Source organism: Mycena indigotica (assembly GCF_014461135.1).
Source record: "Mycena indigotica strain 171206Taipei chromosome Unknown Mind.scaff0001, whole genome shotgun sequence".
NCBI classification, from domain to species: Eukaryota; Fungi; Basidiomycota; class Agaricomycetes; order Agaricales; family Mycenaceae; genus Mycena; species Mycena indigotica.
Genome location: NW_023503000.1, coordinates 2,959,281 through 2,986,112, shown reverse-complemented (window position 1 = coordinate 2,986,112; position 26,832 = coordinate 2,959,281). Strand labels below are relative to the sequence as shown.

The following is a 26,832-nucleotide window of genomic DNA, read 5'->3' as shown; positions in this document are numbered from 1 at the left end:
GTTGATTTACCAACTGGACGACGCGTTTTCGGAAAGGCCATCACTTCAGAGCAACATTATCAGCATGCCATCAAGGCATCGGAACTCTTCGAAGAGCGGAAGTTTTCGAAGAGCGGAACTCGTTATGGTCTATATAAACAGGCAGACCGAGCGCCTACGTTATAGAACTTATCGTCCCAACTGAATCGCCCACTTCAAACATGACGCCCAGCGTCACTTCACCTCCCACACCCGCAACAAACGAAGCTTTGACAATGATCGACATCCTTGGGGTCATCTTCGAAGCCTGTCTTGCCTTGAACTTTTCTGTCGAATGGCACAACGACGTTCGGCAAAAGATGGCTCTTGGGGCGGTGTGCAGGTGTTGGAAATTCACCTTGGAGTCACTTCCCGCCTTGTGGTCGCACATAATTCTGGTCCCGCGAATGCCTCAGTATTACATCGACAAGGTTTTTCGACTTGCCAAGCAAGCTCCAAACGTTTGAGCATCGACCTTGACCTGGACTCAAAATTGGATACCATGTTTTTGTCTTCGATTGCCGCTCTGCTGGTTGCCAAAGCGGAGACAGTCACTCATATCTCCGTTCAATATATTTCCTATTCCGCCTGGAACACATTTGTCGACCATTTATCAGCGGCCAGTCCTCAACCCCGCTTTCTCTCGCTCAGATCCTTCTATGCGACTTCTCCTACCGCCCTGCACAACCAACTCGAAGATGCCGTCCCACATTCGTTTCCAGATCTCGCAGCAAACCTCCAAGTCCTTTATCTTGACGGATTGCCTCCGTCGTCGTTTGTCGTTGGTCCCAACCTGATATCGTTGGCCTTAACAAACCTTGACTTGGCCCAGGACGATACGGCATCTTTCACTTTCACGACGACATTGCTGAACTCTCTTCGCCAAACTCCCCATCTCGAAACGCTTTTCATTGATGTGGATGAGTCCATCACATACCAGCCTGCGCCCCACCAACCAGTCGTTCTGCCTTGCCTCCACACCCTATCCTTTCTTTGTAATACGCCCTTTCCACATTGCTGCGGTTTCTTGCTTTCCCCAATCCACCTTCCCAAGCTACACAGTCTCTCATTGCATCTGGCCAGTGTGCACAATACCAACAGCTTCATCTCGGTCAACGGGACCCACCTTTCGACCATTGTTGTGCTGCGTCTCATCGGCGATATTTCGGTCTATATTGAGCCAGCTGATGGTCCAGCAAAGCTCTTGTCCTCGTTGACAGGGAGCAGGCTTCGTCATTTGAACTTTCTTGATGTCGACGGGCTATTTCCGTTCGATAGCGAACACAACGCCTTCATCCAAACGCAATTCCTTGAAATTCTCGCCCATGCACTTTCTCTTCCGAATGTTCGCCTTGTGGTCATACCGCCGTTATTCTCGCCCCGTCCCAGCCTCGCGTGCAAGCTTGATCAGGTCCTTGCTTGAGCCTGTTGCAATGCAGGCCGAACCTAAACGTATTTTCGAGGAACATGCATTATGCGTTAGCATCGACGACGATCATTCAAAGTGTGGTCGTATGTGGTCCTGGGACTATTGTGGACTTGCCTCGGAAAACAAAGCGAGTCGCTTTCACAAAGCGAGTCACTTTGACGCTGCTCTCCTCCCGATTTTTTATTTGTCGGGTTCGTCTTAGTTACATCGTGTATCTGCTCGCCAAGAAAGCTTCTGGAATATGCCTTTTTTGATTCCTTTGCTTCGTCACTTCATGAGGCGGTGAGAATTGACCAATGATCCGATAGACTTCTCGCTCTCTTCAATCGATTTGACCAGAGTGAGGCGACGGCACGAAGTGAAATGATGTGGATGACCGACAAGATCGATCGAGCGGGCCGGGTCATCATGCCAGCCAATGATGAGTCAGCGAACAGAGCGCGACCAAGCTTGTGTAACTGTAAGCGAAATAGTTTTAGGTCTATAGGTCACTTATAACCCAATATAATCATGCTCACATGATATGGGTATTGTCACACCGGATCCCGGACACATGTGGTTTCTTTCTGTCATTGGCGATCAAATACTCTCAACTGAATGAGTACTCGCAGAGAAAATGCCATCAAAGTGTGCTTCTGCCCACATTTTGCCTACATTTATCATTTTATGAGCTACAGTAATGGGAGTTTTTTTCCAGATTGTATATGTAACATACCTCGGGCGGTCACGTGACCGTTCCGTCACACTTCCATCGGTATCGAGCCGGCCGATAACGACACCACAATTAACATGCTCAACTCTAGTTTTTGATCATATTGATGGGAGTGAGCCCACCACATCTTAGGCACAAATATCGGCTACATTGGCTATTTTCAATGGGAGAAGCTTCAATTACCCATGCTTTGCCTCCCGCCCCGAACTAAAACTGTGCAAGGGGCGATAAGTGATGCTTCGGGATTGAGTGGCTAAGATGATTCAGGACGACAAGTCTAGGACAACTTTCGGTAGCATGTGAGCCAACGACTTGTGGACGAGGGTCGCTCGGAGGAGGTTTGCGATCGGACATGATAAAAAATCTTTCCGTTAATCAGCTTCGCCATTGTTGAGAAACTCCTTGAAACTTACGTTGCTAACCTTGCTAACCCACATATTCCATACATTTAGTAATTGTCTGCTTCAGATCATGGTCGTTCCAATCCGGGTGGCGGCGCCTCATAGCGACTGTGCAGCCAGGGGTGAGGTGATGTTCAAATCCGGCTTGATGGAGAACCATAGAGGAATGCCAGGTGCATATAGTTCTATTCTTTCCGTCTTCTGTAAATTGTTTAACAACACAGCGCAGTCCTCGACCGCCTCCGACGCCCGCCATAGTGGCCAGTTTATAGCGTTATCAATGATCAGCGCAGACTCGCGCTCTCCAGGCTAAGGAATTCATCAGTCCTTTGACACTTAGAGGACGACAAGTGACGAACGGTAATGAACATGAGGAGCTTGAAACGATTGTTCCATCGCGAGTCCATCGGATTACGAGGTACGGCGAGAATGGGGGTTAAGTCGGTGCCATTCTTTTGCAACGTTAGAGGCAATGGTTTTGCGACAGGTTCATAAGCATTGACAAGAATTGGTCCCGTTGTAAGTGTTGAAGATAAAGTAGACAGTTGTGGTTGGGAAGTTTGTGCGACCACGCAGGGTGCTGGAGCTTCGCTAGAATGAGGTACGGCGATTTGCAGCTCTCGAGGTATGGGTACCGAAGAATTGCCTCGACTTGTGTTAGTAGATGGCCGGTTTAAAGGCGATTCGGGCTGGATACCCAGTGACTCCGAAGCTATGGATGCCAATGAGCCTCGAGCGGCATTTACTTCGCTTGCATGTTTCCTGTGTCGATATAGCGAGCATCCTCCCCGTTGGGCACAGTGGTTGCGACACATTCTGTTATGACATCCAGGCGCAATTTTCTGGCGTATACAGTTGGCATGAGCGCAATGGAGGGCGACTTCCGGATCGGATATATCTAACAGAACATATCGAATTAGTTATAAGAGGATGGTTAACACGCACCAGGAGAGGCGCTCTCGGTACTGGCTAAAGGCAGCACAAAATCCTCCCTGCTATCACTCTTGTCGTCAACATCCGTTGCGTGATATGTCGTTGAGGCTATCTGGTCTTGTGGGGCAACAATCTGTTGCTTCCTGGTAGTTGGTTGGATTTGAGCGAATAGGAAGAAGCGCCACTCACGCCTTGGGATTCGTCCGATTCTTTGTCTTCGACGGTCTGACTCTCTCGCCTGACGTTAAGTCGAGACACCAGTAAGCACTACGATTTGACCCCATGTCATTTGTTGGGCACCAGTCAACATAGTCTTGGACCCGAAGAAAGATGGTGTAGAGTGAAAGAGTATTGTAGACATTGCTCTGACAATTTTTGAAAATATTGCGTCGCGAAGAAAGAATCCCTTACCATCCATGAGGTTGTTTCGTGAAGGCGACGAAATGCTCCGAAAGAGCATTCTTAATCTGTTGCGAGGAAAGTATCCCAGATGGACTAGCAGCAAGAGTTAAGGCAATCAGAATCCACATTGGTGTCTTGGGACGTCTTCCTGTGTCAACGATTAAATGAAGACCAATCGCCCAATCAGCTGGGATAGCGAGACGGTCTCGAAGATATTGGGGGCCATCCACAAAGGTGTTATGGTTGAGTTCCTTTTCCGTGCAAGCCAATTTATCGTTATTCTGGTGAGACGAAATTGACAGATCCACTCCCGGCGGTGGAATCACTCACCTCCCACGAATGCTCCGAATTCTCATCCTCGTTACCATACATTGATGCAGATGGGCCGCCTGCATCAACTAAATCGTCGAGAGTTGAATTGCCTGGCCGAGAGGCTTTGGATGGACACTGAGAAAACGGCCATCTTTTCTTAATGGTCAGTGAGTGAGCGTTGTAAACCAAGACATACATCGGCGGCAAACGGAAATGAGGAATACCAAGTTTGAAGGTATCTGGCTTGCCGTACGAGACATGTCGAATCCCAAAACAGTGCATTGAAAGTTGAAAGGAAGTTGCGATGTGACAGTCATGAATATCATCCCCGATTTGGATGGGGTACCAAGTTTCTCACTGTGTTCATTGCGACCTACTTTGGTCGGGGGCGATGGATCGGAAGAGCGTCAAGACAGACAACGAGTGACTCGTAATAACCACCTTCAAGTTGATCCAGAACATCGTCGCGCTGGGTAGCATGCTCCAAGACGCCAGTCCTTACTTTGGACATGTTAGCACGACTGCCGACGCATTTGTCCTCATCAGACTCGCTCAAGAAGGGAAAATCTCTCGTATAACTCGGCGTATCAACATACATCAGCTCAAGTTTGAACTCAAGAGTGGCGCAGTCTTTATTTTCAGTCCAGGAGAGAGTAAGATACAACGGTGGTATGGTGCGATCCTTCAGAGTCTTCCAGCCTGAAACTGAGTTTACTGACGGATTACACAGATGGATTGTCATGGTCGGGGCCGACGACCATAGGAAATTTTGTGGTGCGACCCAAATTTTCAGTCTTAGATATGACTACTCATTTATTGCCAGTTTCAACGAGAAGTGATAGGCCGCAAAGACCAGGCGCAGTATGATAATATAATATAACGATTACTGAACTTCAGTTTCGTCCCAGGGCCGCCTCTAGAGAGACGCAATTTCATTGTCTGTCGAAGGAGGGTTTCAACTTCAAGCCAAATGGTCTCATTAAGAAGGTATACCTTTGTTTGATATTCATGATTGAAGATAAAAAGCTCACAGATGATTACAATGACCGTTGAAGAAACTGAGTACCGGGTCATTTCGTACTATGCCGCTTCAGACTGCCTTAAGGGAGAATTAAACGTAAGTTTATTGCTCAACTCTGCGTCTCAGAACCAATTCTAGTTTTTCGGTTATTGAAGACATCATTTCCATCGACGTCTGTGCCCATGAATTTTCGCCTCATCCGCAATGATTTATTAAACGTGGAACTACGATTCGAACGGAACTCGCCATCTCTGAGGTTGGTTATCTATCCAATTCCCCCCAACACTAGTTAAACCCTCCGATGCAGCCCATATGGCAATACCTCGCTGTTTGAGATAGAATCAACAATTGACCCTTGGGGTCTGAGCGACAAAACAGTCAACACGAAATGTTTCGACGACTCTCGCCACTCAGATCAGCCCGACCCGCCATCTCACGCAAACTCAATGGGATTCCAGCATAAAGGCGATAAGAGACAGAGGGCCATTCTCCCACGCCCTGCTCACCATACGATGACATCCGAAGCTCCTGTTGTCAACAACGCTGGAGGCCTCGTTGGTCCTCAAATGAACATGATAAATACTCCTGCTACCACAAACGAGCTTGCACCTCTGCCTCAGATCTCTCCCCGTGTATCACGCGGCACTCAGGCAACAAGCCCTCAGCAAACTAGTGCGAGCTTGACTAGTAATACTCCCCTGAATTTGGCGTCGGGAGTTACAGCGACTGGAACTAGTCAGATGGTGGAGACTGACCCTGCTGCTCTTCGAGCCGCCACCTCTTCGACCAGTGCCTCTACAGTCAATGGACCAGTCTCTTCGTCAACGACTACGGCATTATCGAAAAAGGACGGGGACGGAGAGCAGACGGAAGACAACGTACTATTCGAGGAATGGGGCCTTACACCCGCCCCGTCGGGGTACGGAATCTGCGGGAGACGCACGCGAACGTCTCAATGATAAACAGTCCGCATTTGAGCTTCACGTGTCTCATGTCGACGAGGCACATCGGCCCGACAGTCGAATGTCGCGCGAAAGATATGAAGAAACACGTTTTCTGACTGTGCAGACGTCGTTCACTCAAGTGCAAGGCCAAGGCCACGACGCTCTCATTCAGCGCATTAACGAACTCCAGGCGCAGGTTAACCTTCTTCGCACCACGAGAGGTCAAGTGCAAGGCATGACCACTACAGGCCATGCAGCGTCAACCCGGGTTACACCCCCCCAAATCTCTGTATCCAACATGCCACTCCCGATGGGTGCCTCGGAAACACCTTTTTTGTCGCCCACTCAGGCTCCCGTCCAATCCCAGCTGCAGTACGGAGGATTCAGGCAGCCATCCACGCATCAGTTTGATGCCCAGAACTCCCCCCAGTATTCGCTGGTGTCACATTACTCTTCAATGAAGGCGCGGGAGGCACCGACCGCTGAGCGCGAGTCCCCATCAAAGCGCCAGCGCACCAGTGCTAATCAAGAGAAGCTACACGATGTCTGGCTTCACGGAGTAACCGCGGGGAGACGCAAGGGAAATCGCCGGGGCAACTGTTCAGGTCATCCCTGATTTGGGAACGGAGTCCTTCCTCAATGCCATTCGCGTCCGCGACGCTACTATCAGCATTCGGTTCCGTACACGTGGCTTTGGGCTCATCTTCATGGATGCTATTTCCAACCACCCACCTCCTGGGTTTGAAGGACTCCGCGCAGAGTGGGCCCCAAGCCCTATGGACCCCGTTGCGGTTGTTTGAGGAGACGCTTTTCCGTCCTCGAGTGACAAGGAGGACCTCCTTATGTGCTTAAACCTTCGTTTTTACACAGCAATTGTAATTGAAAGTGTGTATTCAATGAATGAAGAGCAATTCACGACGAAACAGACGGTGATGGGCAAGGCTAAGGAGATGATTACTAACTGCTGCGAACAACAGCCCAAGCGTAGGATTCAGAGGATAAATGCCCAAGAGATATATATTATAGCCACGTCAGATGTCTCCGATACGCTGATGTGAGGAAAGGTTCAGGCTCATACCCATCCGTCGTCTCAGCGCTAGTCCGAGAGGTGTAGATGTTGTCCTTGCTGAGATCAGAAGAAGAGGCAATGATCATAGCTGGTCCTTTAGCCCTGTCCTTCAGATTGGCGGAGACGTTGACAATCTAGTAACATGTTGATTAACGTAGATGGCAAAAAAGACAGACCAACCCACCAGCATCAATGTCGAAAGTGATTCGATTTGAGGGACACCTTTGGGAGCAGGGGAATTCTGACGAACTACCAAGGAGTTTGTTATTCGCAACGAGTTCACGTTCGCCCTGGTAGATCTTGACCTCGATAGCAGTTTGACCGTCAGCGGCAGTCGAGAAGACCTGCGACCTTTTGGTAGGAATGGTCGTGTTGTCGAGTGATGAGCTTGGTCATGATACGACCGAGAGTTTCGATACCTGTGATCACCCGTCAGTCTAAACTCCAAAAGATAGAAACACAATGACTTATCAAGAGAAAGAGGCATAACATCCAAAAGCAGAACATCCATGACGTTGCCGACCAAAACACCACCTTGGGCACTAGCGCCAATAGCGACAGTCTCGTCAGGGTTAACACCCTTCTTATAATTGATAGGCTCGCGACCGAAAACGCTCTTGACAGAAGGATAACCTCGTGGACATCGCTGGGCTTGACGCCAGCACCGAACAGCGCCTTCTTGCAGGGAGCGACAATGCGTTGGATGAGGGAAGCAGTAAGGGCCTCGAATTGCGAACGGAGGAGTTTCGTGTTAATATGCTTGGGACCGGTTGCGTCGGCGGTGATCAACAGCAAGTTTCCGTCTGGGCGGTTGACGAAATCTCAATCTTGGCCTTTTCTGCCGCTTCACGGATACGCTGGAGCATCTGTAGCAGCCAACGTGGTTGCCAGCTTGGATGAAATTCTAGGCCGGAATTAGCGACGACGGATATTCTCAAGGACAACCCTTACTTGTGCAGTAGATATAACCGCTGGGGCAAAGGTAGTAGGTTTTCGGAGATGGAGCAGAGCATAAAAAGACGGGCGAGGCGAGTTTGAGTACGAGCATCGATGGTGGCGCTAAAGATGGTATCTGGAGTAGATAGTGGTGGGCGCAAAGCAAGTTGGGACAAATGTTTGATGTGGGGACCCGCTCGGCTTCCTCAAGGTAAACGAAACACTTTTGAGGTTTGGCTGTACCCAGCTACGATCCTATTCGTTGCGATTCAAAGTGGATTTCTGGACCTCTATCCATGGCTTTGGTCGGAGATTATTTGCGATTGCAACTTGAAGTGTTTGCGTGCTTGTTTTTCTTTCGCTAAAACCCCATCATCGTGCCTAGTTGCGGCCAACGGCCAAGAGGTTTTAAATCCGTCCAGCCTGCCCGAAGGTGAACAGGGAAACCCACTGTTCAACGTTGAGCGGAGGGTTGTTGATGGCGGTCCGTCACATCTAGATCTGATTTGATCTCGTGACATCACAATTCCAAGTCTTCTCTTCGTGCAAACGCCTCAAGTCCAGAGTGCGACCCTCCAGCGGTTGTCGTTGGACGAACCAAGAGCGAACCCACGTTTGGTTTGTCACGGTTGCGCAGCAAGTCTTCGTCCTCCAACCCTGACGCCCAATTCTTCTACAAGTAAGAGTTGACCATGAGAATATCCGTCGTCGCTAATTCTGGCCTAGAATTTCATGCAAGCTCGCAACGCCTCGGTTTACCGCCACGTTGGCTGCTACAGACGCTCCAAATGCTGCTTCAAATCTTTTGCGCCCGTCCAGCACGTTTCACTGTTCGTCTCGACCAAGGACAATACTTCGTGCGTGCTTAATTCTCCACTTTTCAATATCTAATGCGCTCTCAAATCTAGCGGGCCTCGCATTGCGTGGATCACAATATGCTCTAAACTAATGGAGTCCATAACGGCTGCTCCCGCTTTCAATTCCCACGCTCTTAGTCTGCTGCTATCTCAGCTACCAGTACTCCCAATGTGGCGAGCAGCGGGCTTCCCTGCTCACATCCACGAAGTCGGGGTTGTGTTGCTGCCCAATCCGGTCATCGTGGACGCCGACGAGCCCAGTGACTGGTTTATGGCAGATTATGCAGTAGATCGCCGACATCTGAGTTCGCATACTTGGACTGTCCCCTCAGACTTTCCTCGTTGATTTACCAACTGGACGACGCTTCTCGGAAAGGCCATCACTTCAGAGCAACATTATCAGCATGCCATCAAGGTATCGGAACTCTTCAAAGAGCGGAAGTTTTCGAAGAGCGGAAGTTTTCAAGAGCGGAACTCCCTATAGCCCATATAAAAGGGCAGAGCGAGTTTCGACAACGTACCAACCGAATCACTCCAAATGGCATATCGCGAAACTCCACCCTCCACAACCGCAACTCGTGAAGCTCTCACGTCTTTCGATATCCTTGGGGTCATCTTTAAAGCCTGCCTCGCCTTAGATATCTCACTTGAATGGCAGAACGACGTTCGGCAAAAGATCACTCTTGGGGCGGTGTGCAAGTTGTGGAAATTCACCTTGGAGTCGACTCCCGCTTTGTGGTCGCATATCATTCTGATGCCACAAATGCCTCAGTATTACATCCACAAGGTTTTTTGGCTCGCAAGGCATGCTCGGAAACATTTGAGCATCAACCTTGACCTCAGTTCGCAATTGATTTCCCCATTCTCGTCTTCGATTGCCGATCTTCTGGTTGCCGCAGCGAAGACAGTCACTTCTATCTCCGTGCAATATTCTTCCTACTCCGACTGGGATACATTTGTCAACTACATCTCAGCAACCAACCCTCACCCAAACTTCACATCACTCCGGCGCTTCTCCGCGACGCGTTCGGTCTCTCTTCCTGGAGCGCATTTGACGCCGACCTCCCTCGTTTGTTTCCCGGTGCCGCGGTAGACCTGCAGCATCTCCATCTTGACGGCCTTCCCTTGTCCTCGTTTGTAGTCGGTCCCAACCTCATATCGTTGGCCCTCACAAACTTGGTTCAAGACCATCCGGCTTCTTCCGATTTCGCTGCCACCTTCCTGGATTCTCTCCGCCAGACACCCCACCTTGAAACTCTTATCATTGATGTCAATGAATCCTTCACTACCCGATTTGACACCCACCGCCCACTTACTCTTCCCTGCCTCCACACCCTATCGTTTCTCTGCAATATGCAATCGCCGCACCCCTGCGGCTTCTTGATATCCCTAATCAAACTTCCGAAGCTCCATACGCTTTCATTGGGCTTGGCGAGCAACCATAACTCTCATAACTTCATCTCCGCCAATGAAACCCATCTTTCCACCATTACTCTTCTGCGTCTAATTGGCCACATTTCTCTTTACATCGATTTGACCAGTGGTCCCGCAAAAAACTTTTGTCGTCGTTGACGGGGAGTAAACTGCGGCATCTGGATTTTCTCAATACCGGTGGCCTTTTTACTTTCGATGCCGAGCGACAGCTTTGGGTTCAAACGCAGTTCCTTGAAATCCTTGCACATGCACTTACCCTTCCGGCTGTTCGTCTCTTGGTCATACGACCGTTACGTTCAACCCCACACTCGCCCTCCGCCACCGACTTGATACGGTCTTTGTTGGAGCCTGTTTCAACGCGAGGTGAGGTAAAACATATTTTCGAAGAACATGCGTTGTGCCCTGTTTCAGGCGGTGGACATTCCAATTGTGGTCGCCTGTGGTCCTGGGACTTTGAAGGACTTCAGCAGGCAAGTAGAGCCAGTCATTCTACGCCTGGAATTCGTCCACTTCCTTCCAACTATATCTAGTCATCTTTCCAGCAATTCCATTCATCAATTTCTCGTTCAACTATATCTATTCATCTCGAGTCCCTTGCGTTTTCTAATAGAGGATAGGAATATGTCGAATACTTACTTACGTGCCATCAATGATCAAATACTTTCTTGGTCATGACCAAAGTCCAAAGAGTCAAAGACCTTGGAAAGACAAGGCGCCCACCAAGGCGCGCACTCAGACACGCCATAATATCGTTGCTTATCCAACAACGACAACCTTTAGTGACTCAGACGACATCCGCCGATATGCATGGCGGTGGCTTGGTACGTGTGTTGCTTATCACGTAGATTGGGTGACGCTACAGCAGCAATCTTTTGAAGCCGTCAAACACTCGTTCAGCTAGCGTGGCAACGAGTTGCTCCCTCTGAAGAGATGCGGCACATTGACACACTCCCCGTACGGGCCAAATACTCTACTGCCCGCCGTTGTTGCCCAGAAACTTTGGACGAATGGTGCGTCGACTACTTATTGTCTATTTTTATTCTTGCTAAGCCTATCACACGATTGCAGCGAACGAACTACTCATTGAAAAAGCCGGCACTACTGTAGCCTGAGCGAGATTATTGTGCATGCTATCATTCAAGGATTTTGTCGACATTTGGCCACAGCGTAGTAACGAGAACACAGATCATCTCAGTTTTCCCACTACAAACTACCCTACGTCTTACATGATACTGGATGATTTCACTTCTGACTTCCGCGAAACTTTTAAATCTTTTACCCGAGGAGTTCTCGAAGGCCTCGACTGGAGTGGAATATGGGCTGTTGGTTCAGCAATTCTTCAATCTCTCATCGGGACTGATATACAGGGACCATGCTGGGTTTCTGAGTGGAGCGAAGATAGAATCACTCTCATCCTTGTGAACCATCACGCACAGTCAATCGAAGTACGTCTCGAGCGGGTGTATCGAGGCTAGCAATGTATTCGCAACCTGGGTCTGGAGGGGAATCCACTACATGTCCCTCGTCAGTGACTTCTATCCTCGTGTCGACATCATTCTTCACCCCTTCCCAACCGTCGTACATTGGTTCATCAAGCAAGAAATCGACGCACTAGCATTGGATTGGAACAACTTGACTTTCATCATGATCCCTCATGCTGCCAGAGCGATTGAATGTGAGTCTTGACTGCTAATCGATTTAATGAGAGCATGGTTTCCCATTGACAGTCTCGCGAGTGTTTGATAAGTTTCAAATTTTGTGAGTTATATCGTTGCATTATCTACGCATATATGCACATCTACAGACTCGTATCGTTGGCCATTCTAGGCAAATATGATTCTTGAAAGGGTTTGGGGGTATATTTCACCGACGAGCAAGACTCAAAAGCAGACAGGCAAACTCGAAGAACAGGTGAACATCTCGCCAGGCATGCGAGCGATGGTTCTTTTCAACATCGCAACCAAAGCAGACCTCGCAAATGGGACTTGTGGAACCATTGTGGACCTGAAGCTTGATCACAAAGAGTCATATCCGTTAATGACCGACCAAGAGGGTAAAGTCATGCTGCGATTTCCGCCGGCGGTGTTGTTATTCGAGCCAGACACCAGGACCTTTGGCTTTATCAGTGGCTTACCAGACGGCGTTCTGCCTGTTGTCCCCTCGGCAGTGTCATTCCAAATTCCTACAGGCGGCACTCCAAGTCGAGAACAGTAAAGCGACGGCAATATGTGATGACTCCAGCATATGCATTTACCGGCTTCAAGTCCCAAGTGCAGACTCTCGAATATGAAATCATCAACCTCGGTGACCCGCCGACCGGTAAACTGACACCATTTTACGCGTACGTAGCGCTATCGCGCAATAGAGGACGAGATACGATACGAATTCTGAGGGGTTTCAACACTGAGCAGCTGCGAGTGGAAGACGAGAGATTGGATCGATTGACAGAAGGGCCCAACAGTGGAAAAGGTTTACATTAGGTCGCGCGTTTGCTCTGACTAATGATCTTCAGACACAGTCGCGCTCTCAGTTCTGGTGCTCGTTTACTTTCTGGCAACTACGACTGTTAGCTTCTGATCCAGATGCAGTGAAAGTCTTTCACTGAAAGACTTGATTCGGAGAATCGGTTTGTGGCCAAGTATCCCGAAGTTTGGCCGGCCCAGTCGTATCTACGGTCCGTTGTCTGTCGGGAAAGCGGACGAGCGCCTTTAAATTTGACATCACTCTTGAAAGTGGAGCGCAAATTGCGGACGAGGGCTATGTCCCAACACAACATCGAGCTGACGACAAATAGCAGCAAGAAGGCATTCACTATTGGACGGCAAGATGCAGGATATCGGTGTTGAGCAAGAGAGGTAGACAACGCGACGGCAGTGGACGCAGGTTGGAGATAGAATGACAATTTATTCTGTCCTTGGTTAGCAGCCTAGTCTTTGGTCGTATGTGCACGCAAGAGGTAGGTTGACGACAGTAAGGTACTAGATCTGGTATAGTTGTCCAATAAGGGGGATTTACCATATTACCTATATACAAGCATTGCAGTTGAAGGGGCAAAGAATCAGAGAGCATCATTCTTGTTCCTCTGGATCATCTTCGTCGTCTTCATCCTTCTGGCCACTGCTCTCGTCGTCTTCACCCTCTTCCCCACTCTCCTCTCCATCGCTGCTGTCATCTTCCTCACTGTTCCTCCAGTTGGGAGGAACTCTTTGGGACCCGGGCATGGGGAGGGATGGTCATGCGAGCGTTGACTCTCATTTCTAACGGCCTTGCCAACTGTTGTTGACTTTTTTCTTCTTCCTCATCATGGTTGGTGATTGCTCCCTCATTGTTGTCGGTGGAAGAAGCCACTAAACTTCTCAATCAGGGAACAGGTCATGGACATACTGTAGCGATGCGGGGCAGCTGCCTTGACCCGCTCGTTCCGTGAGTTCGAGGGGCACCGACTGTTGGTGCAGCGACGTTTAAGTGGGTTTCTGGTGAATGATGTGATGGCGTTGCAAAAGAAGCAGGAGACGCTTTTCTCTGAACTTGGTCGATTGAAGAACGAGTCACAGACTCGGCGCGAGACGAAGTACGTGGCGGAGGAGGGAGATGTAAAGCTTTTGTTGAACATGCGGAGCGAATAGGCGGTTCTGCATATGCACTATACGGCGACGAAGCCATATGTGCTGGTGGTGGAGGAGGAGCCGACCAATTTGGAACTGGACTGGCCCGTTCTTGGGGAGGGGGGGGTGGTGGAATTGCATAGCCAGAGGAAGTAAATATGCATTCGATATTTTCGGCCGATTCAGCGTTGAGGTAGCAGGAGTCGGGGGAAGGGGTACGGCAACCTTTGGGGCTGAAAATGGAGTCGTAGTTGTCTCATGACGGTTTGTCGAGGCTGAAGAGTATTATGGCGAGTGTGGCGTTGACGGAGGCGGCACTGCATAGGCGTTAGTCAGTACTGAAAAGAGTTGTTACCGAGAGAGCAGATTTCGTACCTATAGCGGTGCATCGCGTTTGTCTCCCGCAGTCAGACAGTGAATTTGGTCTGAGAGGGGGAAAGTGTGACGCCGACCAAAGAGTGTGACGACCAAAAATAACACATCGTGTGGAGGGGGATTGGATTGGATTGGATTAATACGCGGCAACACGGTCCGACTGACGAAATTGAAGTATTAGAAGGAGCCGAGGGTTGAAGCCAATCGTCGGAAGAGTCCGGAGCCACTCCATCGCCGCCCACCGACGCACAAGTCAAAACTTGTGCGCTTAGCCTCAGACTTAGAGTCCCGCCTACTATTTAGGAAATGGTCATTCATGTTCCCGACAAGTGTGTCAATGATAATCAAGGCAGCTCAGCTCAGTGAGTGGTCAGACTGTAAGGAAGGAGCGGCCTTATTTGAGATATAACAAGTATTAGAGAAAATTAACCGGTACAAAAAATTCAGCTCCGAACCATCCCACTCTATAATGACTGGGTTCACTTCGCAAGGTAAGTGTTCGATGCTCCCAAGACCACAATAAACCACAGTTTGAATGATTTTCCTCCGAAGAGACACACTGCATGTGCTTCCAAGATGTGTTTGGCTTTGGAATCCCTCGGAAGATCGTCGAATAGAGATGACATCAAGCTTCTACGTGAGCCGGGATGTGGAGGTAAAAATAATGGCGGTATGACCAGCAGGCGAATAGCAGGTAAAGAGAGTGCATGGGTAAGAATTTCCAAGAGCCCTCGTTGAACATCGACGATGTGATCAGCATCGAAATCAAAACTACCCACGAGATCGAGGAAATCGATGGATCGAAGGTTGCTCCCAGTCAAAGAAGACAAAAGCTTTTGGGCGCCGCCACTAGTGAACTCGAGGTAAGCAGATGTGTTGCCCAAAAGATGGAGCCCCGCGATAACGGAGATTTTGGATGAATTTAGCGAGATGAAGTCCTTCGTATTGGGAACATTGGCCAAACCCACGGATAGTGTTTGAAGTTGTGGGGCGACAATCAAGGAGGCCAAAAAGCCACAGCGATGTGTCGAGGACAGCATGCAAAGAAAAGAGAAAGTGTGCAAATGAGGAAGAACCACAGGTGCAAGCGAATTTGACGCATTAAGATGGAGGGTGGACTCTGGTGGAGCGCCAACCATGAGCATGCTGAGTCTGGGAGTGTGACGAAGGGTGTCCAAGAGGCAGAGGGCAAACACGGTGGATGTCGCATCATCGTAGACCGAGTTCAAATTTGTGAGGGCCAAAGAATTAATATTGGGACCAACGGCAAATGAGGACAAAGGCAACCCATGAAGGAGGAGGTGCTGCAGATTTGGGGCATAACCCGGGAACCGATGAGGGAGGTCAGCGTCAAGTTCACTCCAAAGAGGGATAGGAGTGGTAGCGGAGAATTGTTGGAGTGAGGTAAAGCGTGGTTGGGAGTGGATTGCTGATATGTGGTTGATAAATCCATCCCATGTGGAATAAGAGGAATATTGCACGCAGAGATGAGTGACGGTCTCTGCTGTAGCGACCAAGAGAGCGGCAATCGAGGGTAAGAATGTGGGGGCCAATTCCGAGTAGATATCGATGCGCAAACGTTTGGAGTTGCCTTGGCAAGACGAAAAACTTTGTCGATGTAGTACTGAGGCATTCGCGGGACTAGAATTATGCACGACCACAAGGCGGGAAGTGACTCCAAGACGAGTCTCCAACACCTGCACACTGCCCCAAGAGCCATCTTTTGGCGAACGTCGCTCTGCCATTCGACAGAAAAGTTTAAGGCAAGACAGGCTTCGAAGATGACCCCAAGGATGTCGATCATGGCCAAAGCTTGATTCGTTGTGAGTGAAGTGACGCAAGGCGTCATGTTTCAAGTGGGCGAGTTCTATAACGTAGGCGTTCGGTCTGCCTGCTTATATGGACCATAACGAGTTCCGCTCTTCGAAAACTTCCGCTCTTCGAAGAGTTCCGATACCTTGATGGCATGTTGATAATATTGCTCTGAAGTGATGGCCTTTCCCGAAAACGCGTCGTCCAGTTGGTAAATCAACGAGGAAAGTCTGAGGGGACAGTCCAAGTATGCGAACTCAGATGTCGTCTATCCACTGCATAATCTGCCATAAACCAGTCACTGGGCTCGTCGGCGTCCAAGATGACCGGATTGGGCAGCAACACAACCCCGACTTCGTGGATGTGAGCAGGGAAACCCGCTGCTCGCCACATTGGGAGTACTGGTAGCTGAGATAGCAGCAGACTAAGAGCGTGGGAATTGAAAGCGGGAGCAGCCGTTATGGACTCCTTTAGTTTAGAACATATTGTGATCCACGCAATGCGAGGCCCGCTAGATTTGAGAGCACACATTAGATATTGAAAAGTGGAGAATTAAGCACGCACGAAGTATTGTCCTTGGTCGAGACGAACAGTGAAACGTGCTGGACGGCGCGCAAAAAGATTTGAAGCAGCATTTGGAGCGTCTGTAGCAGCCAACGTGGCGGTAAACTGAGGCGTTGCGAGCTTGCATGAAATTCTAGGCCAGAATTAGCGACGACGGATATTCTCATGGTTAACTCTTACTTGTAGGAGAATTGGGTGTCAGGGTTGGAGGACGAAGACTTGCTGCGTAACCGTGACGAACCAAACGTGGGTTCGCTCTTGGTTCGTCCAACGACAACCGCTGGAGGGTCGCACTGTGGACTTTAGCAAAGAGACCCGTGGTGAAGAATTGGGTGTTAAAAGCGCGAGAGTATGGCCAGTCGATATGGACTCCATTAATTCATTAGTACAGAAAACACATTGAATGTTTGTTCAACGTGAGGCCCCTGGATTTGAGAGCGCGCATTAGATATTTAAAAGTGGAGAATTAAGCACGCACGAAGTATTGGCCTTGGTGGGGGTGAACAGGGAAACCCGCCGTTCGTCGCATTGCGAGATGCTGGCCAAGATATCAGTAGACGATGTAGCAGTAGACTGAGATGTTGCGAGAACGTCTAGGCCAGAATTAGCAACGGCAGTTCTCAATAACACCTCTTACTACTTGTGGGAGACTTGGGTGTCGGGGCTGGAGGACGAGGACTTACTGCGCAACCGTGACGAACCAAATGTGGGTTCGTTCTTGGTTCGTCCAACGACAACCACTGGAGACTTTCCCAGAAGACGTGATCAGGATGTCACGCGATGCGATGATATGATATGTGACCCTAAGTTGCCATCAACGCCGTCTCTGGACCGTCGGTCGTCGAACAGCGGGTTTCCCTGTTCATCAACTTGTCGCGGGTTTATTGCTCGACCACAGCAGAGCTTTGCTTATTTTGCGAGCGGCTCAGCGCTCATCCATAGCGTCAATCAATTTGATTTAACACGTTTTTTGTTTTTAACAGTTCCTCAGCAAGTCTTTCTCCTCCCTTTGGACGCCCAATTCTCCCACCCACAAGTAATGGTTGTCCTTCAGAATATCTGTCGTTGCTAATTCTGGCCTAGAATCCTGTGCGAGCTTGCAACATCGTTTTTCCCCACTCTTCCTCGTCTTGTTTTCCCAGCTAGATGGACGAATACCGCCTTGATAATCTTCGCTCCGCCTACGTGGCACTCCGAAGAGGCTGTCTCAGCCCTTCTTCGCACACAAAGTCAAGAAGAAGCGCAAATTCGCGGCCGGCGTAATGATTGCCTTGCTCTCCTCCATTCCGCCCAGCAAGTAAGATGATCTATCAGTCCTGCAGCTCCCTTCCTGATAACTACCAGCATCGCGATATATTTCCCACCGATGAATTCCAACGCTTATCTCATAATATCCACGATATGGTCAATGACCTCGAGAAGGCTGGCCAAACAGATCCAGAACGCCATAAACGGCACCCAATAGATGTGGTACAACTCGGGGCCTCCACATCCCGAGGGGGTCGACGGTCTATCGTGATAGAAGACAACTTCCTCCGAGAGGCGATACAGCTCAAGGGACCCACTCAGATTGCGCGAGTCCTTGGCTGCTCACCTAGAACAGTGCGGCGGAGGTTGTTGGATCTTAATCTGGTCGCTCCCGGTGCGCCAGTGTTTCAGTCCTTGGCTCTGCCGGACGGCTCCGAGGAACGGCGGCGTAACGTTGCATGCGGACGTTCCACTCGGCATACTGATATATCCGACCAACACCTCGATTCCTTGACTTTCGCTATTTTTCAACTTTTTCCTAATGCCGGCAGGAGTATGGTCATGGGACAGCTGGCTAGCCAGGGTGTCCGTGTATCTCGTTCACGACTACGATCATCGATGGTGAGAGTGCGTGGGGCCCCACCATCGTTTGGCCGCCGCAAGATTTCACGGAAGAAGTATTGGGTTCCAGCGGTCAATTCATTGTGGCATCACGATGGACAACATGGTCAGTGGTGCCTTGATACAGAAGCTACAGTATAACTGAGCAGATTGTAAAGGTCTCATCCGATGGAAGTTGGTCACCCATGCGTTCATTGACGGGAAATCGCGATTCGTGACTGGCTTGCGAGTTCACAACAACAATCGTTCATATACAGTCCTTTGTCTGTTCTTGGAAGCAACAGCACTGTATGGTGTGCCGAGCAGAGTTCGAGGAGATCACGGCGTCGAAAATGTCCAAGTCGCAGAGGCAATGGAGCGACTGCGTGGTCCGGGTCGGGGTTCCTACATTTTTGGCAGGTCATGTACTTTGTCTCGCATATTATCCCAACTGAATGATTTCTCAGGAGCATTCACAATACCCGCATTGAACGCCTTTGGTTAGACTGGACTCAAGGCCTGGGAGTGAAGTGGTATGACTTCTTCATGTCCCTGGAGCAATATTATGGTTTGCATGTCGACGATGACCTACATATCTGGCTTTTACACCATCTCTTTCTACCTGCACTCAATAATGAGGCCCAAGCTTGGGTCAACACCTGGAATTTCCATGTTCTGCAAATTCGTGGCGAGCCCAATCGCTCACCTGCTGATATCTTTTTATTCGGTCAGGTTGAAGAAGGCGTCCATACTTTACCTTTTGCAGATGAATCCCTCGAAGACCAACCCCTTGAAGATCTGCCTCATTATGGCGTGGATCATGAGGCTCAACGTGATGCTCGCATTCGGGAACATGTCTTCAACCACAACAATGAGGAGCGTTCGGAATCCCTTCCTGCACGGCTCAATTCGGTGGTTTGTGAATCGCCCCTTTGCCCGCTTCTTCCAGTACAACTCTCAAGTCTGGATGCCAGACTGCATGGTGCTGGGCTCGACGCGTGCAATGTACCTAGTATGGATATGCGCAAACTGATCTGGCAAGAAGCCTTGCGTATTGTTATGGAACTAGTGTCGTAGTCAGCCGCTTGTTTACTGATGTTGTTGTCGTTCTACAATAATGCCTTGCTGTAATCTGGTACAATGTAGTACATGATAACGGTTGAAGGAGGGACAAAAATTTTGACAGAAACTACTTAATTGAAACAATTGTTTTGTTTTTCGTCGTACGATCTTGTCCTTTTGCCCACAATGTCCTTTTAATCCCCAAAGTGGTGGGCAGTAGTCTTCGAGCGGAGTGTTTGTCATGAGCATTCGTCAGCTTAGACTCTCATACCAGTCCGCTAAAACCAAGGCTACAAGCTCGAAATTCTTCATCGTACCATGTCCACGACTCCCTCGCAATGATATGGTTTCTGCTGAACCGACTACCCAGCACTGCTTGAAATATTGCTTGCTATTATAACTCTACTTGCCAGAAGCTTGACTGGACGATGCATAAATCAACTGGTCGAGTGGAATTGAAGTTTCAAAGCATCGGATCGAACACTCGGAAAAACGAATTCGCATGTCAGAAGCGAGCGCATGAACGAAACTGATTTATTCAAGGGCATAGAAAATTTGTAGGTGACGTGGAAAAAGTTAATGGAACGATAGGACAAAATGCATGATATACGGTCAAGGTCGTATAAAGTTGGAGTGGTAGGCGTGCCATATCCCTAGATAATTAAACATATGTTGCTCTGGCATCAACCCAAGCAGGTTTGAACAATGAGCTGATGATGCCAACCGAGTCCGGATGAGGGGACAAACGTAACCATCGTATGAATAGAAGGTGAACGGCCTGAACGAAAAGCGCATGTGCAAGAAACTGTGCGGGAGCCGAGACCTGGACCCCTGGATCGAGGAAATCCAATCGTTGGTTGAGTCCCCACCAAGGAAGATGAATGCGTCGCACGATGGCCAATGGAATCGATATAAGAAGAAATATCCCCAATTAGACTCAACGAAGTAGCCGTAGATGTATTCGAGGAAGAGATGGGAGTCGCGGAGAATTTCTCGAGTGAGGCGAATGTTGGTTGAGGGTTGATTGTCAATAGGTGGTGGACAAATATGACCCAGGCGGAGTAGGACCAATAATGCACGGAGATATGAATGACTGTCTCTGCTTTAGCAGCTAGCAGAGCCACAATCGAAGACAGGAATGTGGTATCCAATTTGAAGTCCAGGTCAAGGCCAATGCGCAAACGTTTGGAGCTTGCTTGGCAAGCCGAACAACCTTGTCGATGTAATACGGAGGCATTTGCGGGACCAGAATTATGTGCGACCACAAGGCGGGAAGTGACTCCAAGGCGAGTCTCCAACATCTGCATACCGCCCCAAGAGCCATCTGTTTCTGAACCTCCTTCCGCCAGTTGACGGGAAAGTTCAAGGCAAGACAGGCTTCAAAGATGACCCCAAGGATATCGAAAGACGTGAGAGCTTCACGAGTTGCGGGTGAGGGAGGTGAAGTAACGCTGGGCGTCATGTTTGGCTGCTACAGACGCTCCAAATGCTGCTTCAAATCTTTTGCGCGCCGTCCAGCACGTTTCACTGTTCGTCTCGACCAAGGACAATACTTCGTGCGTGCTTAATTCTCCACTTTTCAATATCTAATGCGCGCTCTCAAATTTAGCGGGCCTCGTATTGCGTGGATCACAATATGCTCTAAACTAATGGAGTCCATAAAGGCTGCTCCCGCTTTCAATTCCCACGCTCTTAGTCTGCTGCTATCTCAGCTACCAGTACTCCCAATGTGGCGAGCAGCGGGCTTCCCTGCTCACATCCACGAAGTCGGGGTTGTGTTGCTGCCCAATCCGGTCATCGTGGACGCCGACGAGCCCAGTGACTGGTTTATGGCAGATTATGCAGTGGATAGACGACATCTGAGTTCGCATACTTGGACTGTCCCCTCAGACTTTCCTCGTTGATTTACCAACTGGACGACGCGTTTTCGGGGAAAGGCCATCACTTCAGAGCAACATTATCAGCATGCCATCAAGGTATCGGAACTCTTCAAAGAGCGGAAGTTTTCGAAGAGCGGAACTCGCTATGGTCCATATAAACAAGCAGACCGAGCGCCTACGTTATAGAACTCGCCCACTTCAAACATGACGCCCAGCGTTACTTCACCTCCCTCACCCGCAACTCGTGAAGCTCTCACGTCTTTCGATATCCTTGGGGTCATCTTTGAAGCCTGTCTTGCCTTAGACTTTTCTGTCGAATGGCAGAGCGACGTTTGGCAAAAGATGGCTCTTGGGGCGGTGTGCAGATGTTGGAGACTCGTCTTGGAGTCACTTCCCGCCTTGTGGTCGCACATAATTCTGGTCCCGCGAATGCCTCAGTATTACATCGACAAGGTTTTTCGGCTTGCCAAGGCAGCTCAAACGTTTGAGCATCGAACTTCTCCGTGACTCGGAACTGGATACCACGTTTTTGTCTTCGGTTGCCGCTCTCCTGGTTGCCAAAGCGGAGTCCGTCACCCACCTCTCTGTTCATTATTACTCCTACTTCGCCTGGAACACCTTCATCGACTACATATCAGCAGTAAACTCTCAACCAAACCTTTCCTCCCTCCAGCGATTATCCGCAACCTTGAACCAGCCTGACACTGAACTCTCTCATCCGTTTCCGGGTCTTACTCCATCATTGGAGCACCTCCATCTTGACGGGTTAAATCCTAGCTCGTTCATGATCGGCCCTAACATCGTAACATTGGTCCTCATGCGTTGGGATCTTGTTGACAATCCCATCGACTCCTTCGTTTTTGCTGCAACCTTACTCGACTGTCTTGACCAGGTTACAAATCTCGAAACTCTTGTCATCGATATCAACGAGCCCCTCATTGCGCATTCTATCCATCTAGTTGTTCTTCCCCATTTGAACAACCTAACTTTTGTTTGCCATACATCATCTCCCCACGCTTGCGGCACCTTGATATCACAGATCCGCCCCCCACAAGCACAAGCGCTGACATTGTGTCTCACTAGTTTGCGCAATATGCAGCACTTCCTTTCCATGAATGAAACTCTCATCTCATGTGTTACTTCGTTGCGCCTAGTCGGGCACATTTCTGCCTATATCGAGTACACCGGAGGTCAAGCAAAGCTTTTGTCTTCGTTAATGGGCACCAAACTCCACAGTTTGAATCTCTTCGATGTGACAGGACTGTTTGGCTACAATCGGCAGCGACGAGTTTTTGTGCAAACCCAGTTTCTCGAAATCATTGCGCATACGCTTGCTATTCCGACTGTTCTTCATTTGGTCGTGCCGCCGTTACTTTCGCCCCCATATCCAGACTTGCATCCCACCTTGATCAGGTCGTTGTTCGAGCCTGCATCCATCCCTGGGAGAACGCAACACGTTGTCGAGGAACATGCGTTGTGCCTTGATTCGGGCAGCCATCATTCTAAATGCAGTCGCCGGTGGTCCTGGGACCATCATGGACTTCACTGGACAAAGGAAGCAAGCACGCTGCCTCCTCCCGATTATGTGTCTTTCCCAGAGTCGATTTGGTTTGACTGAGTCCACACCTCCTTCTGTAAGTATGCCTTCTTAGACACTGAAACAAAACAAATTTGTCATAACGGAGCAAAGCAACTTTTAGATTGACCAATGACCAGGATTGGCCTGGGGCACGAATGTGTGATGAGAATCTGCTGAAGCACGTCAAGTCACACCTGATGTAACGCGTCAACAACCATGTTATAAGTCGCCAGCCGGATCAACACCACTTGAGGAAATGCGCATCCGCACTAGGCCCAACGGCATTGACATCTAGTGGGGGGCTGCAGTCTCGACAGACTCAGGGCGTGCAGGAGGGAGTTGGCCCTCCTGTTCACCACCCGTCATCGCCCGCCTCAACCGACACCCACTAAAACCCCGACCTCCCTTGACGTTGGCCAGTCATTTGGGAGTGATTCTTCATCTTTCAGTGTTCCGTTCCAAGTTTTGAGGACTAATGCCTTGGGAATGGCCCTTTTCCTGTATTTATTTTCATTAATCATCTCTCTGTCAATCTGTAGTCTGTTATTCATCGTCCAGCACCATTTACGCTTTATTTCGTTCATTGTGGTCTTTCTCGTTGATCACTCTCTCTCGGAGTTTCCAAATGAGGTGTGTCGACTCCGAAATCATTATGCGGAACAGTCTTGTGCCGATGTCCGCCTTATCAACGCCATGATCTGGCCTGTCGGGCGTGGCAGCTCACTCTTCGTTTTCAGCTTCCACAACTCACTGGCGAGCTCCCAGACTTTCTCCTGGCCCGGCGCCTCGCATTGTGTCAAAATATGGCTCATCGACTCATCCACACCCCCGCAACGGGGCTCCTTACACGGTCCCTTCCATTCGTGGTCTGGTATGTGTTCCCAGTGTTTGCCGACCTTATATCCGTCGTGTATTAACATCCATAGGAAGAATCTGATATTCTAGGAGATATTTTTATGTCTTATTGACTTCCATATCTTCTTGTCCGACACTTCCTCTACACCTTCGTCTGTAGCCACGCCGCGGGCCAGCGGTATATTCCTTAGTGTTCCTGCGCGGGGCTAGTTTCTCCTGATATTGGGGTGCGTTCATTTTGAGAATTCTCATCGTCTTCATCGCTGACGATTGGGTTAGCGTGTTCAAGTTCAGTTTCGCACCACTCAGTCTCAACTTGAAGTCTTCGGCTTCATTAGTTCTTATCTCATCTGGTTCACTCTTCATGGCACCCCCGCTTGCGAGGAGGTCTGCCGCCTCGTTTCCCTCGACTCCTTTCACCCAGCAGAAGGTGGTTGGTGCCCTGCGTTGTCTCAATCGCATCAGGGTCGCTTTTGCGAGTTCACCGTTCGCCACTGTGAGGAATCCTCCGTCTTCCCATCTTTGTGACTCGGAGTTCACTGTCATGCCATCAATTGCGGCAGCGGAATCTTGGTATGTGCATATTCCTCATTTGACAGCATTCATCTGACTGCTCTTAAACAAGGCTAAGCACGGTTGGACCAGCACCATTTATGCGTTTTACGATGGCGACATCCATATCGAGTATCGTGGAGGCCAGCTCCATCATATCTTTGTCTGCGCTGCTCGGGGCTGCGGCCATCGCATGGCTTGGAACCAGACCACAACTCGACGAAAAATCTCAAGAAGCATGCAAACAAGGGCACGGACAACGTAACCGACTTGCTGGCCAAAAGTATTTGGGGACTGATGTGTTTGGAGTACCGGAGGGCTCAAGGATTGGTGGAGGAAGATGATTTCAAGGTAGTCGCTGTATTACCGACAGTCAACACTAATCTACATTCTTTTCCAAAACATTTTTGCTCTTAATAGCGCAAAAACAAATGTATTCCTGCCACCTATACACAGTGTTGTCTTGAACTGAACTTCAATAAGCTGGAACTAGTCAAAAAATCTGCGGGCCATCAGCGGGTCGCCGGGCCGTCGGCGACCGGGTTTGAGGCGCCGTACTTGCAGGCCAACCCGAGGGGATGATTCGCCAAGACATTGCTTTATGATCCGTGTGGCTGGCCCGGCCCGCTCAATCGGTCAACCGTGCCGTTGCCGCATGGTGATAGTATCTCTCTCCGGTCAAAGCAATCGAAGAGAGTGAGGCGGTCCATCAGTTTGCTGAATTATTGGTCGATTCTCACCGGCTCATAAATGAATGACGAAGTACTTGGCAAGGAAGTAAGATACTACATGATGTAATTAAGAGGAAGTCGACATATAAAAAATCGGAAGTAGAGCAGCGTGAAAGTGACTCGCTTTATTTTCCCAGGCAAGTCCACAATGGTCCCAGGACCACATACGACCACACTTTGAATGATCGTCGTCGATGCTAACGCATAATGCATGTTCCTCGAAAATACGTTTAGGTTCGGCCTGTATTGCAACAGGCTCCAGCAAGGACCTGATCAAGCTTGCACGTGAGGCTGGACGCGGGGGCGAAAATAAAGGTGGTATGACTAGAAGGCAAACAGCCGGAAGAGAAAGTGTATGCGCGAGAATTTCAAGGAATTGCGTTTGGACGAAGACGTTGTGTTCGCTATCGAACGGAAATAGCCCGTCGACATCAAGAAAGTCTAAATGACGAAGCCTGCTCCCTGTCAACGAAGACAAGAGCTTTGCTCGACCACCAGTGAACTCGATATAAGCCGAAATGTCGCCGATAAGACGCAGCACAACAATGGTCGAAAGGTGGGTCCCGTTCACCGAGATGAAATTGTTCACGTTCTGCACACTGACCAGATGCAGTGAGAGACTGTGTAGTTTCGGAAGGTGGACTAGGGAAAGCAGGAAACCACAGTGATGTGGAAAGGGCATGTTGCAGAGAAAGGACAGGGTGTGCAGGTAAGGCAGAACGACTGGTTTGTGGGGCACAGGCTGGTTTGTGAAGGACTCATCCACATCAATGAAAAGCGTTTCGAGATGGGGAGTTTGACGAAGAGAGTCCAACAATGTCGTCGTGAAAGTGAAAGAAGCCGTATCGTCCTCGGCCAAGTAAAGGTTTGTTAGAGACAACGATATCAGGTTGGCACCAACGACAAACGACGACGGAAGCAATCCGTCAAGATAAAGATCTTGGAGGTTTGCTGCGAGGTCCGGAAACGAATGTGGGGCGGCATCTCCGAGTTGGTTGTGCAGGGCGGTAGGAGAAGTCACATAGAAGGATCTGAGCGAGAGAAAGCGGGGTTGAGGACTGGCCGCTGATAAATGGTCGACAAATGTGTTCCAGGCGGAATAGGAAATATATTGAACGGAGATATGAGTGACTGTCTCCGCTTTGGCAACCAGCAGAGCGGCAATCGAAGACAAAAACATGGTATCCAATTCCGAGTCCAGGTCAAGGTCGATGCGCAAACGTTTCGGAGCTTGCTTGGCAAGTCGAAAAACCTTGTCGATGTAATACTGAGGCATTCGCGGGACCAGAATTATGTGCGACCACAAGGCGGGAAGTGACTCCAAGGTGAATTTCCAACACCTGCACACCGCCCCAAGAGCCATCTTTTGCCGAACGTCGTTGTGCCATTCGACAGAAAAGTTCAAGGCAAGACAGGCTTCGAAGATGACCCCAAGGATGTCGATCATTGTCAAAGCTTCGTTTGTTGCGGGTGTGGGAGGTGAAGTGACGCTGGGCGTCAT

At 49.5% G+C, this 26,832-nt stretch overlaps 4 protein-coding genes across 4 annotated transcripts; 2 read left to right on the top strand and 2 right to left on the bottom strand.

Moving 5' to 3' along the window:
- Positions 1-313: 313 nt before the first annotated feature.
- On the top strand, positions 314-1,441 carry MIND_00088600 (uncharacterized protein; the record flags this gene model as incomplete). Its single annotated transcript, XM_037357841.1, has 1 exon — positions 314-1,441. The coding sequence occupies one exon, from the start codon at positions 314-316 to the stop codon at positions 1,439-1,441; it is 1,128 nt and encodes a 375-aa protein (XP_037225751.1).
- A 13,486-nt stretch (positions 1,442-14,927) lies between these two features.
- MIND_00088500 (uncharacterized protein) lies at positions 14,928-16,193 on the bottom strand (the record flags this gene model as incomplete). Its single annotated transcript, XM_037357840.1, has 1 exon — positions 14,928-16,193. One exon carries the CDS (start codon positions 16,191-16,193, stop codon positions 14,928-14,930), a length of 1,266 nt encoding a protein of 421 aa, XP_037225750.1.
- A 2,032-nt stretch (positions 16,194-18,225) lies between these two features.
- On the top strand, positions 18,226-19,749 carry MIND_00088400 (uncharacterized protein; the record flags this gene model as incomplete). Its single annotated transcript, XM_037357839.1, has 3 exons — positions 18,226-18,799; positions 18,852-19,092; positions 19,140-19,749. 3 exons carry the CDS (start codon positions 18,226-18,228, stop codon positions 19,747-19,749), a joined length of 1,425 nt encoding a protein of 474 aa, XP_037225749.1.
- Positions 19,750-25,398: 5,649 nt separating this feature from the next.
- On the bottom strand, positions 25,399-26,832 carry MIND_00088200 (uncharacterized protein; the record flags this gene model as incomplete). The annotated part of the gene is made up of 1 exon (XM_037357838.1): positions 25,399-26,832. The coding sequence occupies one exon, from the start codon at positions 26,830-26,832 to the stop codon at positions 25,399-25,401; it is 1,434 nt and encodes a 477-aa protein (XP_037225748.1).